The 21,730-nt window shown below is 41.6% G+C and overlaps 1 protein-coding gene across 1 annotated transcript in view; it reads right to left on the bottom strand.

Annotated features, from left to right (window-relative positions):
• Positions 1-21,730, bottom strand: part of RBKS (ribokinase) — a 99,494-nt gene that overhangs the window by 40,257 nt on the left and 37,507 nt on the right. Inside the window, exons 3-5 of the mRNA XM_024198172.2 lie at positions 18,303-18,366; positions 16,001-16,063; positions 8,103-8,267 (exon numbers count right to left, since the gene is read on the bottom strand). Coding sequence (XP_024053940.1) covers positions 8,103-8,267; positions 16,001-16,063; positions 18,303-18,366 — 292 coding nt within the window. The remainder of the gene's footprint in view (positions 1-8,102; positions 8,268-16,000; positions 16,064-18,302; positions 18,367-21,730) is intronic.

Raw genomic sequence — 21,730 nt, 5'->3', positions numbered from 1 at the left:
GGCTGAATCGCGGGATGAACAGAGCAAGTGGCGGGCTGAAGATGATAGGTGGCGTCAGCTTGCTGACAGAAGGCAGGAGTCGATGCTCCGGCTGCTGGAGCATCAAACTGATATGCTCCAGCGTATGGTTGAGCTGCAGGAAAGGCAGTAGGAGCAGAGACCGCCGCTACAGCCCCTGTGTAACCAACAGCCCTCCTCCCCAAGTTCCATAGCCTCCTCACCCAGTCGCCCAAGAACACGGTGGGGGGGCCTCCGGCCACCCAGTCACTCCACCCCAGATGATTGCCCAAGCATCAGAAGGCTGGTCTTCAATAAGAGTTAAAGTTTTAAACTGCAGTGTGTCCTTTTCCTTCCCTCCTCCCACACCCATCCCGGGCTACCTTGGCAATTATCCCCCTAATTGTGTGATGAATTAAAAAAGAATGCATGAATGTGAAGTAACAATGACTTTATTGCCTCTGCAAGCGGTGCTCGAAGGGGGGAGCGGAGGGTGGTTGGTTTACAGGGAAGTAGAGTGAACCGGGTGGGGGTGGGGCGGAGGGTTCATCAAGGAGAAACAAACAGAAGTTTCACACCGTAGCCTGGCCAGTCACAAAACTTGTTTTCAAAGCTTCTCTGATGCGCACCGCGCCCTGCTGTGCTCTTCTAACCGCCCTGGTGTCTGGCTGCGCGTAATCAGTGGCCAGGCGATTTGCCTCAACCTCCCACCCCGCCATAAATGTCTCCCCCTTACTCTCACAGATATTGTGGCGTGCACAGCAAGCAGCAATAACAATGGGGATATTCTTTTCGCTGAGGTCTGAGCGAGTCAGTAAACTGCACCAGCGCGCTTTTAAACGTCCAAATGCACATTCCACCACCATTCGGCACTTGCTCAGCCTGTAGTTGAACAGGTCCTGACTACTGTCCAGGCTGCCTGTGTACGGCTTCATGAGCCATGGCATTAAGGGGTAAGCTGGGTTCCCAAGGATCACGATAGGCATTTCAACATCCCCAACGGTTATTTTCTGGTCCGGGAAGAAAGTCCCTTCCTCCAGCTTTCGAAACAGACCAGAGTGCCTGAAGATGCGAGCATCATGTACCTTTCCCGGCCATCCCACGTTGATGTCGGTGAAACGTCCCTTGTGATCCACCAGGGCTTGCAGCAGCATTGAAAAGTACCCCTTGCGGTTTATGTACTCGGTGGCTTGGTGCTCCGGTGCCAAGATAGGGATATGGGTTCCGTCTATCGCCCCACCACAGTTTGGGAATCCCATTGCAGCAGAGCCATCCACTATGGCCTGCACGTTTCCCAGAGTCACTACCCTTGATATCACCAGGTCTTTGATTGCCCTGGCAACTTGGATCACAGCAGCCCCCACAGTAGATTTGCCCACTCCAAATTGATTTCCGACTGACCGGTAGCTGTCTGGCATTGCAAGCTTCCACAGGGCTATCGCCACTCGCTTCTCAACTGTGAGGGCTGCTCTCATCCTGGTATTCTGGCGCTTCAGGGCAGGGGAAAGCAAGTCACAAAGTTCCAAGAAAGTGCCCTTACGCATGCGAAAGTTTCACAGCCACTGGGAATCATCCCACACCTGCAGCACAATGCGGTCCCACCAGTCTGTGCTTGTTTCCCGGGCCCAGAATTGGCGTTCCACAGCATGAACCTGCCCCAGTAACACCATGATTTGCACATTGCTGGGGCCTGTGCCTTGTGAGAGGTCTATGTCCATGTCAATTTCCTCATCACTGTCGTCGCTGCGCTGCAATCACCTCCTCGGCTGGTCCTGGTTTTGTTTTGGCATGTCCTGGCTCTGCATATACTCCAGGACAATGCGCGTGGTGTTCATAGTGCTCATAATTGCTGCAGTGATCTGAGCGGGCTCCATGATCCCAGTGCTATGGCATCTGGTCTGAAAAAAGGCGCGAAACTAGTATCTGACGGAGGGAGGGAGGGAGGGAGGGGCGAGTGACGACATGGCCTACAGGTACAGGGAATTAAAATCAACAAAGGTGGCTGTGCATCAGGGAGAAACACAAACAACTGTCACACAGAATGGCCCCCCCCCCAAAGATTGAACTCAAAACCCTGGGTTTAGCAGGCCGTTGATTTCACGGAGGGAGGGGGAAGCAAATGAATACAGAACAAATCTATTTTTTACATCTTAAGCTGGCAGACGATGGTGCAGCATGACTGATAGCCCTCGGCATCTTCTGGGTGCTTGGCAGAAAATACTGGGCGCTTGGCAGAAAATAGCATACTACGACTGATAGCCATCATCGTCAAGACAGTTCGATAGGACTGAGCATGTCTGCCCAGGTGCCCATGATTGACAGCCACTGCAGTACGATGACGATGGATACCAGTCGTAATATACCATCTTCTACCAAAAGGCAAGGGGCTGCTGCTGTGTGCAATGCAGCCCCACGTCTGCCAGCCCCACGTCTGCCAGCACCCAGATCGCTGATGAAGGCTACCAGTCATACTGCACCGTCTACTGCCAAAAGACAATTAGCTGCTGCTGTGTAGCAATGCAGTACCACGTCTGCCGGCACCCAGAGGACATATGGTGACGGTGAGCTGAGCTGAGCTGAGCAGGCTCCATGCTTGGCGTGGTATGTTGTCTGCACAGGTAACCCAGGTAAAAAGGCGCGAATCGATTGTCTGCCGTTGCTCTGATGGAGGGGGAGGTGCCTGACGACATGTACCCAGAACCCCCCGCGACACTGTTTTGCATCATTCGGGCATTGGGATCTCAACCCAGAATTCCAATGGGCGGCGGAGACTGCGGGAACTGTGGGATAGCTACCCACAGTGCAACGCTCTGGAAGTCGACGCTAGCCTCGGTACTGTGGACGCGGTCCGCCGACTTAATGCACTTAGAGTATTTTATGTGGGGACACACACAATCAGCTGTATACAACCGATTTCTATAAAACCGGCTTCTATAAATTCGACCTAATTTCGTAGTGTAGACATACCCACAGTCTAATTATATGATTACGTCACATTTTTTCATAGTTTTTCTTCACTTTGAGTGCTTGTCTTTGCCACCTTAATAATGTTCTATCAACATAGTGTTTTTGTATGTAATTTCCTAGTATTTTTTTAAAAAGCAAAATGAAAACAGAAATGCCATCATCTGGCATCATATTGATATACTCACGTAGATCATCAGCAGGACTGGAACTTTTAGATCCACTGCACAGACCTCTGCCATTTGAGCTGACAGAGTAACTAATAGAAGTAGTACTTTGTTATCCTTTATGTGGACCAGCACTAAAGGGGGATGGGACACTTTGCCAGTGGGTTTCACAGATATTCGCTGACAGCAGAGGAATGTAAGACTCAGGAATCATGGGTTCCATTCCAGGCTCTGGATGGAGTGTGTCTAGTGGGCACAGACTCTTCTGCCCATTCCCTGCAAGCTTAATCCCTTATCCCCAGTCCTGTCTCTTCTTCACCCCTCACCGCCCTTTTTCAGTCCTGTTCTCCTTACCTAGCTGGAGTCAGTCTCCATTCCTCAGCCTTTTCATCCCAGTCCTAGACTCTTTGTCCACCCATTTCTAGACTCACTCCTACGAACTTCCTGTCCTAATCTTTCTCCTACCATTCCCAATCTTCACCACCCCCTGTGCTCTCAGTCCCAGTGTGCTTGCCCAGCCCTGGCCTGGAGCAACCAGGAACAGGAATTATAAGGAAAGTCTTGCAAACCCCCAGCTGGATACATTTCCATCCATAGAGAACTGCATCACAATTCTCCTCCAACACAGCATTAATGGGCCTGATATTATTAACTTCCATTTTATTTTGTCCATTATCTCCAAGGCACTTTGGGATCCTCACAAACTTTTCAAGCACGGGAAGAACTGCACTCACCACTGAAATGGAGCCATCTCTGGGAAGGGACATGGCAGCAGTTTAACAGCACACAGCAACATTACACAGCAGTTAAAAGGAGGAATAATCAGTGTTCAAGTCAAACTTCCAGGGGAATTCATGTACACTCAATATAGTTCCTCAAGATGGAGTCTAACTAGGATAGATCAGAGGCTAACACCCTTGCTTTTGTACAAACTGTCATGGAATCTTTAATGACCAGAGACATTGGGAAAACCAATCTTTTCCATATGTAGTCTGCAAAACCAATACAAGTGAGATTCACTGAATGGAAACATAGGGCTCCTAGGCCTCCATCCATCCTCACCCCCCTTTTTTAATTCCTTTTAATTAAAAAACAAAAACAAAAAAGCACCAAACTCAAAACAGAGATTTGAGGCATCTGGATGTGCATCTGTTAAACAAAAATAGTCTAGTGCACTTCCTAACATATAGTATTGCATTATACATGAGGGTGCTGCAGGCTAAACCACAGGAAACAACTGACAGCCAGGATGGGTTTAAGATTCCACAGTGTTACAAAGCAAAACATTTACTTAGATTTGACTGTACAAGAGCATTTGCCAATGTGCAGCATATTATCTATGGCAGAGTTGGCCCACATATTAGCAAAGGTTTGACTGCACAACGATTCCAGACTGAAGACTCAGAACAGTACCAGTCCTAAGGCTGCTCCTGTCTCTTGCTGACACATTGTACTGCCTAATGTTGCTAAGACTATGTCTTCACTGTGTACCTTACAGCAGCACAGCTGTGCTGTTACAGCCATGCCGCTGTAAGGTACGCAGTGTAGCCACTCTTTATCAGCAGGACAGAGCTCTCCTGCTGACAAAAAAACAACAACCCACCCCCAATGAGGGGCGGTAGTTTTGTCGGTAGGAGAGCGACTCCTGCTAACAAAGGGCTGTCCACGCCAGCGCTTTTCATTGGTAAAACTTTTGTCAGTCGGGGTGTGTGTTTTTTTCACACCCCTGAGAGCGCAGAGTAGACATAGCCATCGTCTTTGCTGGCCCATTTAATGTGTTGTTTTTTCAAACTTCCATTTAATAGTGAAACACTCCATTTCTCCTTTGTCAGAGACTCATCTCTTAGCCTAAGGAGGTACAGAAGTAAAATGATTTGATCAAGATCACACATCGAGTCAGTGGCAGAGCTGACACCAGAACCCAGGAGTTCTAACTTCAAGTCCACTGTTTTAACCACTACACTAAATTACTTTGACCATTTGGATATAGAGCAATCAGTAAAGGCCTTAAAAAAATCCCCATCTCTCATGTAAGGTATTCCCTAAGTAACTGAGGTCTTCCAAGGATAACAGAATTATCTGAAAAATAAAATCTGCAGAAAAAAGAAATGGAAAAAAGCTAACGTTTACATTAGCCTAAAAGAAACATTCCCCCACCCCCGCATTTATCATTGTTAAAATATTTAAGAGGATAAATTTTTGGGACTGTCTGTTCAGATTGCCCCATGCCTATCCTGTCATGACAATACAGCTGGTGACTGGCATGCTAAAAAGCCGCTGCTGTATAATTGATGAAATTATGCATGTTGGTTCTGGTCTGTATATATTTATTTCAAAGCAAAGGAACCTGTTTGACAGAAACATTATAAATAATTACAATTATAAAACTGTCAAGGTTTAAATTCAAGGTCTCAGAGAAAACTTCTTCCCATGCTAGTTTTGTCCTTTTGTATTTGGTAAAATAGATTTTTTTTCTACTCTATGAGCTTTTGTTTTGTTTTGTTTTTTAATGGGGAACAAGCAGCATGGCTCTGGCTTCTTAACTTGTCATCCATGATGTCAGCCCATTACTGGGAATGGTGTTTGGCAGTTAACTTGTACTCAGTTTTCTAGCTGGCTCTACAACACCGAGAGGGTAATGTGTAATTAACAGCCACTATTTAATTTTCCAAATATACTGATTTAAAAACCAGAAAAACATTCCCCATCAGATTTCACAATTTTAAGTTAGGTCAAATTTTGAGAATAAGGCATTTCAGAGGGCCCCTTTGAAGATATTTTGCAGTCACACAACGTGAGGTTTTTCTGTTGGGAGAATGTCCGACGCCTGCCCTAGTGGCTTTTAGGGAGTTGTTTGACAGTTGTCTCAGAGCAGCAACCAAAATGGGCTGAGAAGATAGGCTTCCATGGATGGAAATGGATCCAAGTTAAGAAACAGTAGGGGTTCTTGTTGGACTACCAAAACAGAGGTGTTAAACTGCAATTTGGAAAGCACTTGGTCTCACAAAAGTTTTCTGATTGATAAACCAAATGTAGGGGTGGAAAGGAGTCACAAACAAACTCATTTAAGTCATATTTGCATCAAAATAATTTTGAATTCATGATACTATTATGTGAATTTTTGTTCTAATGTGCATAATCCTATTAATAATATCCATAAACACTTATAACAACTGAAGTTTCAGGGCCAGATTCTTCCGTCTTGCACTTTACACAGTTGTTTAAGCAGTGCAAAGTATATGCAAAATGTGTTTAAAATGCCACTAAGTATGATAACATTTTTTAAACCCGCTTTGCACTGGTATAGATGACCTCAAGAGGTACAAGGCAGTGGAGAATCAGATCCTCAAATCCTTCTAAACCAGGGGTTCTCAAACTTCATTGCACCGCGACCCCCTTCTGACAACAAAAATTACTACACAATCATGGGAGGGGGACCGAAGCCTGAGCCCTGCTGCCCTGCGGAGGAGCCCAAAGGCAAAGCCCAAGCCCCGCCCCCTGGGCAGGGGAGCCAAAGCCAAAGGGCTTCAGCCCCAAGCAGGGGGCCTGTAACCTGAGTCTTGCCACCCAGAGCTGAAGCTCTCAGGCTTCAGCTTTGGCCCCGGGCAGTGGGGCTCGGGCTTCAGCATCCGCCCCGAGCCCCAGCAAGTCTAATGCCAGCCCTGGCCGCCCCATTAAAAAGGGCTCGCGACCCACTTTGGGGTCCTGATCCACAGTTTGAAAACCACTGTTCTAAATGTATCAGGGGGTAGCCGTGTTAGTCTGTATCTACAAAAACAACAAGGAGTCTGGTGGCACCTTAAAGACTAACAGATTTATTTGGGCATAAGCTTTCATGAGTAAAAACCTCACTTCTTCGGATGCATTCGAAGAAGTGAGGTTTTTACTCACGAAAGCTTATGCCCAAATAAATCTGTTAGTCTTTAAGGTGCCACGAGACTCCTTGTTGTTCTAAATGTAAGGTATCATGATTTGGTAGCACGAGGCTGGGGCTAGGAGCAAGGAAATCCTGAATTTTAATCCCAGCTCGGTCACTGACCTGCTGCGTGACTTTGGCCAAGTCATTTACTGTAACCTTTCAGGCTCAGTTTCCCAGTGGGTAAAATGAGAACAAAATTTTGAATTTTACATGGCCTAATGGCCATGGCCATCATTGCTTAATCTTTCGCCCAGTATTGTTTAAATGCGGTGGTGGATAAGCTTGTGTAGTTTAAAGTGCTACAAACAAAACAAAACATCACACCAGTACTGAAACTCGATTCTCTAGGAAAAGAATAACAGCTTTTATCCATATGCTTCTTCAGTGTAGAAATCCACTGTCACAAAATAATCTATACTGAAAGGCACAGTAACAATTAGATGTAAATTCCTGCCTGTGACATTATCCATTCTATGGCAACATGCCAAATACACTGAATACACATGGAGTTGTTGCTAAATCAGTAAATAATCAAAGAGACTTTATGGCATTTTATTATTTTTAATACTTGTATATAGCACCACAAGTCTGAATGGTGCTATACCGGAAGAATAGAGACATAAGCCTAATTCTGAATTTAGTGCATAAATTTTATATAAACGTAGCTCCATTTACTTTAACTGAACTACTCCTGTTTTGTTCTGATGTGAGATCAGAATCAGGTCCAGGGTCCTACTCCCTGCCTTGAGTTTATTACAATCTTGGCATAACATTACACAATACAGGCAAAGACAGCATCGCGCTAGATAAAGGAGGTTTACACAAAATGAGATTATGTAGATGTTTGTCTGCCATGATATGCATTGAGATATTTTAAAATTTAATTTAGGTTTTATTAGAGTGGCATGAGGTTGTGGTCACTGTTTCATCTGTACTACAGGCTAGTGTGACAGAAATTAAAATGGTTTGCAGAAACCATGAAGAAAGCTTTTGCAGAGACCGAGACGAAGATGTAAAAGCACTAACCTAATGGATGAACGCTTAAGGTAAATTACCTCCATTGGAGTATGCCATTTTTAGGGCTTCCAGAGAAATAGCAGGTGTTATTTCTAGCTGGCAAATGATCACTTTGGCCTTGCAAATGGCATTAGCAGCCCTCTTCAGGTCTTCAGAATCCAAAAGCAAATTGGCTCCTGCGACTATGACGATAACATTCTGTCCTAGAGAGAAGATTCCATGTTTTAAATTATATACTTCACTTCACTACAATAAAATAAGGTAAATAAAACAACTCTTTGCCATTTTCCAGTGCCTTTCACATGAGGATTTCAAAGCGCTTTTCAAAAAAGCTGCATGCTGGTGCACTTAATGATCCAAAGATTTCAGTGACAGCCCACCAAGACCTGTGCATAAAAGATGTTATATTGTACTCCAAACACAATGGAGTATAGGCCTTTTTTGAGGATTTAACATGCAGAGATTTTTTCCAAGTTTGATTTTTATGTTCTGTTTGGACTAAAAAGAACCACTACACTGTACCAAATTGGAGATACCGGGGTCCTGAGTGTCCCCTAAAAACATTTGTGCCTTCGTGTGACGTTACCTTAGCAGAAGTAATCACATTGATATAGTGAGTCACGATGCCCAAAATGCATTCAGAATTTTAACTGTCCTTTTAGTTTAGGATCACTGGATATTGGATCAAATCTGTGAAAATTATGAGCATCCTGTGAATTTCAAGGAGAGGCAGCCCTGCTCCAATGATCAGGGACACTCCACATTGTCAGTGTTTTGAAGCATTGTGAGAACCTGAAACAGGCCCTACCACCAATGGCATGAGTTTTAAAACAGATAGTTAATATTTGACTCATAAGAACTCTTTACAGAATATCTGGAGGGAGTAAAGATGGGCAGCCAATCCCTTTGAGGGCTGGCAGATGGAATGCTCTTCCAATGGATATGCTATAAAGCACAACTAGGGCAACAGTTCAAATCCTTTCTGGTGTCCTTTTTATTCTGGTTGTTTGTTTAACGTATACAACTGGCTGGGGAGGTTCGTTACCCTAGGCTCTTGCTATAGTGTTTAAAAAAACAAAACAAAACAAAACAAGCATATTGCCTTTATTTGATTGCAGTTCTGTTTTTAGTTATTCTGTTAAGACACTGAGAGACCTTCAGACATGGATGCCTGCTAATTAAACTGTATTATTAATCACTAAGTATTAAATTCAATAAACCAGTTGCTCCTCGATCTACAGCTCCTACTGCCCGCCTCCACTGAAGATTCATTTAGGGGCTGCCAATCACTAAAGGCCACTGATTCTGTAATGGATTGAGTTACTCGGTGAATCAACAGCTAGGTTTTAAAAATGCATTTTTTCCTTGAATGAGACTTCAAAGTCCCTTGTGTAAGCAACATGCAAAGCATATCTCCATGCTGATACTCTGAAGGGAAAGCAGGACAATGGAACTATGATCCCAAGCTTTCCAAAGCAACTCCACTGTCAATGGCTTGGTTTAAAACTGTTGCATTTGAATAGCAAACCCTCAGCATTTTGGCCGACACCCTGTTTTTCAACAGATAAGGATGGACATCTTGGTTGCAGGAAACCTCTCCAACAAATATATACCAATCAAAAGTATCTGGATTTTGCTATAGGAATATTCAAAGGTAAACAGCATCCATTTTGCCCAACATACCTTCTGAAAGTTTACAAGGTGAGAAGCTAAAAATGGTGAATTGTAGGGGTCAGATGGAATAAAATTGTGGTGGCCCTCCACCTGAACTGTGTGCTACTTACAATCCCAAATTCTACCCGCTGGAGTACCTGCATCATCCTGCTGAAATAATGAGCAGCAAAATAGTTAACTTTAGCGTTATTGGCATATTAAGATAATTGTAACTGTTTGTTTCAACCTGTTTTTGCAGATTCAAGGTAGACAGTCCTGTACTGGGTCACAGACCGAAGGGTTTTATTTTGCAACTGTAAAGGGCTAGAGACTTACATTTTGCTTTAGACCAATAGTCCTACTAGAGAAATACAATATTAGTACATTGTACCAGCCAGTACTGGCTCAATCCAACATTTAGAGAAATAATGGATCACATTAGGGTGACCAGATAGCAAGTGTGAAAAATCGGGATGGAGTGGGGGGTAGTGGGGGAAAATAGGTGCCTATATAAGAAAAAGCCCCAAATATCAGGACTGTCCTATAAAATCAGGAAATCTGGTCACCCTAGATCACATTCTGCTTTTAGCTACACTGATTTTGTCTGGAGTAACACCACTGAAGACAATGAAGTTACTTCAAATTTAGACCAGTATAAATGAGAGCAGAATCTGTTTCAAAATATTCAAAGTTAGCATTTCTGAGTCTACTACTATGGCAACCAATTTGCTTAAACAAGGACATTGGTGACACCAAGCGGGTGGGAACCCAGCACCAGAGACAATAAAACAGTATTAAATAGCAATGGACACTAGCAGCCAGGAAAAAATCATTTCTGTGCAATGTTTACCCTGCAATTCCCTTACTTACACTAGTAGATCTTGATTTCAATTAAATGACTAAGGACTACTCATGTGAATAAGGGTTTGCTGATTAGGGTTTTAGGCATTTCATTTAAAATAGCAAGGGCTACATTCTCACCAGTGTAAACTAGCCTAGCTCCACTGAAGAGATGGAGCTAAACACATTTACACCAGATGGGGATTTAGTCCTTATTAAGAAAGTCCTTCTGATACTTAAACCAGTATGAATGCTGAGTACATAGATACTGCTTTCAACCGTGCTTCTAACTCTGCCAGCATGACTTATCAGAAAGATGGTAGCCACTAGCAGTAGGCTGTGGGCTACATGGAGACACTCAGGAAGGTTAATCTAATTATCTATTTTTTGTGATGTTTTTTAAATTGATTTTCAGAAAGAACACAGGCAATGAAAAGTAAAAAAAGGTTAATTAACTTTTTTAATGCATTGTTTAAACCAGTGGCTCTCAACCTTTCTAGACTACTGTATACCCCTTTCAGGAGTCTGATTTGTCTTGCGTTCCCCCAAGTTTTACCTCTATGATATTCTATTCTATGATTTGCTTACAAAATCAGACATAAAAATATAAAAGTGTCACAGCGCACTATTACTGAAACATTGCTTACCTTCTCATTTTTACAGTATAATTATAAAATAAATCAATTGGAATATAAATACTGTGTTTACATTTCAGTATATAGAGCAGTATAAATAAGTCACTGTCTGTATGAAATTTTAGTTTGTACTGACTTGGCTGGTGCTTTTTATGTAAGCCTATTGTAGAACTAGGCAAATATCTAGATGAGTTTATGGACCCCCTGAAAGACCTCTGCATACCCACAGGGTACGCGTACTCCTGGTTGAGAACCACTGGTTTAAACCACATTAAATCCCTGTGTGGATACTCACATATAGAATTAAAGTGGCCTTAATTCACTTTGGAAGTGAATTAAATTAAACTGAATTAAGACCACTTCAGTTCTGAGTAAGAAAATCCAAATTGGGGCTTAATACAGTTTAATCCAATTTAAATGTACACCTTCAGTTAATACAGATTAATTTTTCTGAGTACCCCTATGTAGACAAACCCTGAAAACTGCCAAATGAATTTAAAGTGCTATTTTTAAATACATTCTACAAATGCCTTATGATAGGACTATCCAATGCATGTCTACACTTAAAACGCTGCATCGGGGCAACTGCATCAATGTAGCTGCGCCACTATGGCTCTTTAATAAAGATGCTCTAAACTGACAGTAGAGAGCTTCTCCCATCGGCTTAGCTAATCCACCTCCGCGAGAGGCAATAGCTATTTCGGTGAGAGAGGTTCTCCCACCAACATAGTCTGTCTACACTGCCGCTTAGGTAGGTATAACTACATTGTTCAGGGGTGTGGATTATTCACACCCCCGAGTGACATAGTTATAGCAAAGTAATTTTGTAATGTAGACCAGGGCTCAGAACACACTGCCAAATACAACAGGGGCACAGTTCTTCTTTAGAATACATGTGAAATAGCCCTCAAGCCATCAGTGGTGTTTAAGGGCTTGTCTACACGGCCCCGCAGTGCAGACTATGGGGGCACGAATTGAACTATGCATTAAAGTATTGCCCTGTAACTGCCCTATGTAGACCCTGCTAGTGTGAACTAAAAGGGACTAATGGGACTACTTAGTGTAAACTAGGTTCCTTTTAGTTCACATTAGCAGGGTCTATGCAGGGCAGTTACAGCGCAACACTTTACTGTGTGCTGCAATTCACACTCCCATAGTCTGCACTGCGGCCGACAAACTCTACAACATCTTAGCAGTCTCTCAGCCTATCAGTACAACTGCAGTAAGGGCTGCAGAGCTCCTGCACAGTATTTCATAGGAAAAAACGATAATGTCTGTGACTACGAAAGAATATTATGAGAAATAGTTGCTTGACAAATCACAGAGTTCAGGAGCATAAAGACAAGTTTTGGGTGTGTCCATGGTAATGTAATTTCTCTATAGTCACTTGCTGAACACATTAAAAAGCCCCATTTTCCCAGTATATTAAAATAAGATGCTACATCCAGGTACCAGTTTCTTTTTAGCCCGCAGGACCAAAACACGTGTTTTACTTTATGCAAAGGATATTTCAGTCACATTGACATTCATGTTCTGCACGTTTTTTGCCTTGTTTTGCTAGTCACTTCTAAATGTATATTTTGAAAAGCTTTCTGTGGGTACATGTACATGTAGTGCTTTGATATTGAAGTGTGCCCACGCTTTATAAAAAGTGTGAGAATTCAGTGTTCATGAAATGACTGAATAATAGCAATACCTATAGTCAACGTTAATTTAGGCAGGCACTGTGCTTGCTTTTCCACACACTGTTCTGCCAGTGCACCTCACTTCTAACCTGCAACAGTCCCTGCTATTCCAGTCCTGTGCCCTCACTTTGTTTTGCTAATGCACCTTGATCATTGCCTGCCACAGTCCTTGCTGTTCCTTCTCTGGGCTTTTGCTATGCATGAAGGAATTGCCAGACTGGATCAGACTAGTGGTTCATCTAGTCCGGTATTGTCTCTAGCAATGGCCAGTGCCAGATATATCACAGGAAGAGGAAGGTGCCAAAACTGTGAAGGGGATAATATGGAATAACCTGCCCATAGAGGAAGTTTCTTTCCTATATAGAGATTGCCTTGTAACTGCTTCTTTATTTATGTAAAACAAAACAGAAACAATATGCACAATAATTTTATAGAGTTCCTATAAACCAGTAATACATTGTCAGGAGACAGGGTGCTGTAAGAGTGGTAAAAGTGGTGGGGGAAAGGAGGTGAAAAGGGGATGCAGCAGTAAGTGGAAGTGGAAAGTGAGACTACACATTTGAAGAGGGGAAGTGTTCAGAAAAACTGCTGAGGGCATGTTACAGTTCTTTGCTTTGAGGGGAGGGGTGAATGCCACCGTCTGCAAGGTCTTGGTTGACAAGCCCACTTGGGAAGCTGGAGTTTATGTTTAGTAAGCACCTATCTGGAAGCAGTGAAAATTTCCAGAAAACACAGATTTCTAAGGCTGCCACAAAAACTAAACTTTGTAATGTATCTGAATTGTGGATTTCACAGGACCACATCATGGAAATGTTGGTCATGACTCCATATACTGAGTTCCATTTTGCTCTTAAAGCAGACTCAACCTCTTTGTTTTGTATGAAAAATACTGTGCTTTCTCCCTAAACTTACTGCACTCACTCTGCCTATAGAATTAATTTTCTGATAATTTACAAGTGATTCTGTTAACTAACTTATGAGTTAAAATTAATTATAGCAGAGTCCTTTAAGAAATTTAGCATTTGTGTCTTTTCTTTGTCCTGAATTATCTTAACAGAATAATGCAGACTCTTCAAAGAACTTTAACTCTTCTCTTACAGGAATAAGACAGACTGATATACGCTCTTTTATACTGACATAACTATATCCACATGGGTGGGTCGTACTGCTTAAACTATACCAGCATTGCTATAGCAGTACGACTTGCATGTGCAGACAAGCCCTTAGATGAGTACTGTACAACTTGATAGGTCAAATCTGCCAGGCTTCTTCAAATAAAATAGTCTCTCTTGTAACAGCACAGAACACAAGTACTGCTATTTTATTGTAATCTACTCAATTTTGGCCCCAGACAGTTTTAAGTAGAAGTAACAACCATTACCACTACTAGTTCTGTATATCTGTTTGCTTTACAACACGGTCCTGACCCGCTTTGCTCTAGCAGCAGCTTCTATGTAAAATCTGAGGCCAGTTTTAGATTTGGTAACTTAATTTAGGAACTGTCCATTTTTGACAGAAATAACCTATGTGCCACAATGCATTGTTCAGTTCATCCTCCACATCACAAAACTTCTAATGAACTTTTATACCAATATCAGTTTCTAGGAAAATCCACCATAAACTTCAGAGTAGTGGACAATCATCATGGCTCTGTTTCCTAGTACTTCAAAAGTTTTTAATCCACCAGTTTTTGTCTGTTATCCCTCAGAACAGATCACAAGGTTCTTGAAAACCCAACAAGTCACTCACTACTGTTTCAAGGTTAGATCATGCTTTTTCTTACTCTGCCCAGAAGAGGACTAAAAGGGAAAGAAAGACTCCATCCCTTACTCAGCCAACCTGAACCTTGGGTCCAGTGTAGAGCATAGACAATATTTCTTGGATATTCCTCCCATGGGATGTGGGCAGGGAGGAGAATGAGAGGGGCTTGGAGTGGGCGACGCCATGGCTCTGTCCTCTGCCCCCAGTCACTGACCAAAGTAGCTGGCCAGGTATGTGAGGGATGTAAGCTGCACTCTCTCGAGAGCTTCAGTAATTTCCTTCTCAAACTTACTCCTCCAGAATGGGAGAGGGGGAGGGTCATGGAGAAACATCAGGGAAGGAATTGTGACTCTGGTATTTCTAGCTTAATTCACTGAACTAAAAGGAACTAAGGCCACTACTTCTGAATGTGAGTATCCAAAGTGGGGTTAATGTGCTTTAACTAATGCACTTAATATTTGCACCTACTATTACTCAAATTAACCTTTCCAACTTGCCTTAGTCACAATTCCCTTTCCAGGCCTGCTCCTGGGATGGAGTTGTCACATCCTGACCCTTATTCCAGGCTGAGTCAAGGTTCAATCTAGACCTTAGTAATTTTTTTCAAAGAGTTCACAGGCGAGCGAGTATGAGGCATAATTTGTTTGAAAAGGAAAAAAAATCAGCAGAAGTTAAATTAGTCACTATGAAAGACAATATGAAAAATGGTCAATTCCCTCTTTTCTACCCTGTCCGAAAATATGAAAGCAAAGGTACATGCTAAATTAAAGGACAATTAATATGTAGATCAAATGCCACTTTTGGAGCATACGCACTACAGAAGGAACTCTGAGTCAAATATTATGGCAACATTTTAAAGACAACTGGATAATCTGAGAACCAAATATCTGTAGCTATGCAGACTAAGATAATAAGGATAATCATATTTCATAATTCCTGGCATAAATTCATCATGTGCTGGGGTCAGGAAGGAATACCCTTTTCCCATTGTAAATCTGGGAAAAATAAACATTACGGGGGAAAGCTTTTTATATTTAACACCCCTCCCCCCCCACTTCCTCTGGTGCACCATGTACTGGCCAGTGTCAGATTAGATGAATCAGTGGGCTAGTCTATTTATAGCTATTCGTATGTAGATACGATAAGGGTCAGATTCTCCCACCCTTACTCACATTTAGTGGCATTGTGCTCCACTAGTAGTCTGTAGGATGAGTAAGTGTGGAAATGTCAGGATGACAGAATTTGTCTGTAAATGAGGGAAAACTCCCACAACTAACGAAGACCAGAGAAAAGTTTCTTTTGCAGCTTACAAAGGCAGAACCTTTGCTTACTAGGGGACCACTCAGAATGTGAAATATGTACCTTCTCTGTTAACAATTATTGAAGCAGCTCCAGTAGCAGCATCCTCAGTCTGACCTACAAATTCTAAGAAAGGGAAAAGTTACCGTTTGTATTATTTCAACAACAGTCTGTGATGCAGTTTAACCTCCCATAATCTCCAACACTTAAAAATGCTAATAACTATTTCATGTATAACAATGCCAAAGAAGCTTAACAAACAACAACAACAAAAGAAGTGTTAACTTACACCAACAAAAAACCAAATATGAGTCCATCGTTCTTTAATGTAGCTATGTCTCTGCTTCAATGATAGCATACTTTTATCCAGTGAAACAACAGATTCTAGGCTGGAGAAAATTAAAGCATTGAAATAATGCAGCATATTTCCCCCTCTTAATTCTCCGATTTACATTTCTGAAGGAACGGCAGCCTATATTAATGAAGATGGAGGCTGTGGTGAGGCTGTACATTTCCCCTTTGGATTAATCCATTCCATTAAATTATTATAGGCTAAGCTGGTAGTATGGCCTGTTATTATGGTTGCCCAACACTTTCTGCTATAAAACCCAGTTTTCAGTTACATATAACTTTGCCAGACATTAACCATTTGGAATGAAATTTTCCATGCCAGGTGATTGCCGCTGGCGGATTATTATTATTTTTGAAAATTTCAGTCAAAATGACGGTTGTTAGCAACTCAGGGCTACATTTGAGGGACGATCCTGCTCAGCTCCTTACAGCCCTGGGCTAGAGTAGACAATGCTCAATACAGATGGAACCTTTGGGGACAAGAGCTGCAATGCTTTAGCAAGTTTCTACTGAGCATATGTGTACTGCAATTTTTCAAAGGCTTATTCCTTGGCCAAATTGGGTTGGATTTTCACAAGGGATGGCAAAAGACCAAACCAAACCAAATGAAACCATCATGATTTTTTAACATAGGCAAAGCAATGTATTTTGCCCTAGCATCATTCTCAGAAACAACTGGACCATTCTGGGCTGAAATTTTCCAGAAAAATGTAGCCTGAGGCTGATACCCGGCATGGAAAATTTCAACTTGAACAGTTAAAGTACGACAAAGTTATAAGTAACTGAAAATTGGGTCTTATAATGGGAAGTGTCAAGCAACTGAGATAGAGAAGGAAACTAGGATTTAGAGACTTCCTGAAAAAAAGTACATTTAAAAATGTGGCTGCACTCTGAGATATGTAAAAATAGCATTGCAGGGTTGGACTGTTATTACTTCATTATAATATATGGATCAAATGTACTCAGTTTACAAGCAAAAAGATATTTTTCTTAACTGCCAGCCCTGCAAAGTTAGCCTGGGATGTGAGAATCAAGCTGGATTGTTCACTTCTCACACATCATCATCAGTAACTGAACTGCTAAAGGCTGGTAAAGACAACTGTGCAACCTCCCTGTCTGTCCAATTATGCCTTCAGTGACACTTTGCATCCCCACTGATTTCAATTGGGATTTACTCAGTAGTTCTGTTGGGGCCTGACCCAACATCCACTGAAATCAATGGAAAGACGCCCATCGATTTTAAGATGCTTTTCATCAGGCCATTGGTGATACACAAGAAGAAATCAGCAAAGCAATGCAAGTCTCTCACTCTCTCTTAGCCATGTTGGCTTTGCAAGGCTAACAGGAGTCAAAGGCAACAACAATTTACTTTCATCACTGAAGTGAATAGATATGACTCGGGACACACACATATGCCAAGTAAGAAGGTTCCATTTATATAAATTCACATTACAGAGTAGAACCAAACCACGCTTTAAGGAGGAACTAGTGTCTTTGTAGTGACTTTTACGAGAGTAGAACTTTCTCCGTCTTTGAAGTCTGCCATCCCCTGACAATGATTTAGATCCTGCTATTTACTGCTGTAAATCAACATTGAACATTTAGGCTAAAAATTAAGGGCAAAATTTTCAAAAGTGGACACTAATTTTGGATGCTTCAATACTTGGGTGCTCAACCTGAACCTCATTTTTCAGTCATGCTAAGCATGTGCAACTCCTATAGACTTCAAATGGAGTTGCAGGTTCCCAGAACCTCTGAATGTAAGTCTCTAGGTGCCTCAAATTGGGCATCCAGAATTAATGGCCACCTTTGAAAATGTTGGCCTAAAGATTTAACGTAGGCCAATTCAAACCAGACCGGACAAAGTAATGGTGAATACACTGCAGAAACCATTCTGCACCAGAATGGGTGTGTGAATTAGACAACCTAACCAATCTACCCTTTCACCTCCTCCATCTCTAGTTTCAAATTTTATCTAAAAAATTAACAAATTATTTTTAAACTGAAATTTTACCTGTAGAAATCCCATTTCTCTTGAAATTTTCAATATAATCATTGCCAAACGAGTCCTTCCCAACCTGCAAAGAAGTTACGAACATTAAATCTTTTACAGTCTGCAAAATGGTGTAATGCAACCATCATACACTAGACTTTATTTTAGAGCTCTTTTATCTCAATTACTTGATTAAATAGCATTTTACAGCTCTCTCCCACCTCTAAAATAAAAAGCACATCAGATACAAACAAAATTATGCACCTTTCATACTCACCTTGTATCACTGGCATTATAATTCATTCATCCTTCTAACACTAAGTTGAGTATTCAGTGGCAAAAACCTACATTGAGAAGGAGTTATGGTTGCTTGGTGGCACGTCATACCCTGGCAGACTGCTGAGTTGAGCAAAACTCAAACTTCTGAAAACCAGGAAATGCACAGTTAAGGTTGCTCATGCAACCTTAGCTCTACCCTCTTTCAGCAATGCCCCAATATGCCCGATTAACATACAAACATTTATTCTGCTATGCCCACCCTTGCTGAAATGTACAAATACTTCACTCCTTTTTAAACTCATTCAGTCTTACCCACATGATTCCATCTAACATGCCACAGAAATAACAAAGACAGTCCTTGCCCCAAAGAACTCACAGCATAAGTTAATTGGTGGATGTGTGCAGAGTTTATGTATGTGTTGGGGTGCATTGGCAGAGTAGTTGGGTGGAGGGGGTTGAAATGCATTGGCACAACTTTGGGCTGCAAGAAGGTCGGGATCCACTGGCAGAGCTAGGGTTTCAGGGGGATTAGGGTGCATTGGCTGTGCTGGGGGTATAGGAAGGTTAGGGTTGCATTGACAAAGTTGGGGGTGCAAACAGTTTGGGATGTACCGGCCAAGGGATGGGGTGTAGGAAGACAGCTATAAAAATAATATATAACAAATGGAAGAAAGGGGAAGTTGATAGTATAAATATAAATATAAATCATAAGCTTTAAATCAGAAGGAACTGTAGAAAACTGGTAAGGGAAGCAAAGGGATACAAGGAGAAATTTATGGTCAGCAGTGTTAAGGACAACAAGGAATATTTTAAGTATATTAGGAACAAAAGGAATCCTAACAATGGTATCAATCCATTACTAGATGCAAATGGTAATTATCACTAATAATGCAGAAAAGGTGGAAGTGTTCAATAAATATTTCTGTTCTGTATTTAGGAAAAATAAAAATGGTGTAGTAATATATGATAATACACTTTCCATTCCAGTAGTATCTCAGGAGGATGTCAAATAGCAGATACTAAAGTTCAACATCTTAAAATCAGAAGATCCGGATAACTTGCATCCAAGAGTTTTAAAAGAGCTGGGTGAGGAGCTCATTGGATCATAATGTTGTTTTGTTTAAGTCTTGGAACAACAGGGAGGTTCCAGAAGACTGGAAGAAAACTAAAGTTGTGCCAATATTTAAAAAGGGTGAACGGGATGACCAGGGTAACTATAGGCCTGTCAGTCTGACATTGATTTCGTTGGGGTTGGTCCTGCTTTGAGCAGGGGGTTGGACTAGATGACATCCTGAGGTCTCTTCAAACCCTAATCTTCTATGATTCTATGATCTCAAGGCAAGATAATGAAGAAGATGATATAGGACTCAACATAAAGAATTAAAGGAGGCTAATATAATTAATGGCAATCAACACGAGTTTATGGAAAATAGATCTTGTCTGTCACAGAGCGTCCCTTCACTTAGCCAGTGAATACCGCAGCCTAGACTGTTCCTGCAGTGTCCTAGCCACAAACACACACAGACTGATTCTCTTTCATCATGTCTGCATTTAATCTTCAGTGTCAAAGCAAAACAGAATGTACCACAAGTTTACAGCAGGAGGAGTTTTCCACAAAGTTATCTTTTCTCTCCAAGGCGCATCCACTGTTCCTTCCAAACATATCCTCCCAGTTACTGAACCAATTGCCTCATTAGCCCAGCAACTGCCACCCAAGCATCAGTAATCCACAACAGAAACTAGTTAATTGACTTCAATTAAGCCCATAATCTTTCCCATGCTGCAGCAACCCCAGTGACAAGGGCGCCAAAGTTAGTGCCCTGTCACGCTGTAAAACTAACTCAATATCTTTTTTTTTTTTTTAATGAGATTGCAGGTTTGGTTGAGAAAATTAATAGTGTTGATGTAATATACTTAGACTTCTGTAAGACATTTGACTTGGTACCACATGGCATTTTGATTAAAAAACTAGAAAGGTAAAATTAACATTTTACACATTAAGTGGATTAAAAGTTTGTTAATGTAATTATAAATAATAATAAAATGTAATTGTAAATGGGGAATTGTCATCAAGAGGGTGTGTTTCTAGTGGGGTCCCGCAGGGATTGGTTCTTCACCCTACACTATTTAACATTTTTATCTATGACCTGGAAGAAATCATAAAATCACCACTGATAAAGTTTGCAGATAATATAAAAATTGGGGAGTGAAGAGTAAATAATGAAGACGATAGGTTGCTGATACAGAGTTATCTGGATTGTTTGGTAAATTTGGTTCAACTTCAAGCAAACAATATGTGTTTCAATGTGTCTAAATGAAAATGTATACATCCAGGGAAAAAGAATGCAGACCATACTTACATTATGGGGTCTCTATCCTGGGAAGCAGTGGCTCTGAAAAAGATTTGGGAGTTGTGGTGCATAATAAGCTAAACATGATTTCTCAGTGTGATGCTATGGCCAAAAGGGCTAATTCAATCCTTGGATGCATAAACAGTGGACTCTTGAAAAGGCAACGAAAGGTTATTTTACCTCTATATTTGGCACTGTTGTGACCACTGCTGGAATACTGTGTCCAGTGATGGGGTCCACAGTTCAAGAAGGGTATTGATAAATTGGAGATGGTTCAGAAAAGAGTCACAAGATTGATTAAAGGATTAAAAAACATAATTTATAGTGATAGACTCAAAGAGCTCAATCTATTTAGCTGAACAAAGAGAAGGTTAAGGGGTGATGAGATTACAGTCTGTAAGTACCAACATGGGGAACAAATATTTAATAATGGTCTCGTCAATCTAGCAGAGAAAGTGCTATAACATGATCCAATGGCTAGAAGTTGAAGATAGCAAATTCAGACTGGAAATGAGGTGTACATTTTTAATGGTGAGAGTAATTAACCACTGGAACAACTAACCAAGGGGCATGGTTGATTCCCCATCACTGAGGTTTTTTTTAACCAAGATTGGACATTTTTCTGAAAGACATGCTCTATGAATTATTTTGGGGAAGTTCTGTGGCATGTGTTATACAGGAGGTCAGGCTATATGATCACGATGGTCCCTTCTGGCCTTGGAATCTATTAGTCTATGAAGGAAAGTTGGGGTACAAGGTGGTTGGGTGCTGGCAGAGCTGGTGGATGCTCCTCACCTGAGCCCTGAAACACTCTCCCCT

This window comes from Terrapene carolina, unplaced genomic scaffold, assembly GCF_002925995.2.
Source record: "Terrapene carolina triunguis isolate 2854851 unplaced genomic scaffold, T_m_triunguis-2.0 Scaffold85, whole genome shotgun sequence".
NCBI lineage: Eukaryota > Metazoa > Chordata > Testudines > Emydidae > Terrapene > Terrapene triunguis.
Note: the sequence above shows the minus strand (reverse complement) of the source record. Positions and strands in the feature narration are given on the sequence as shown.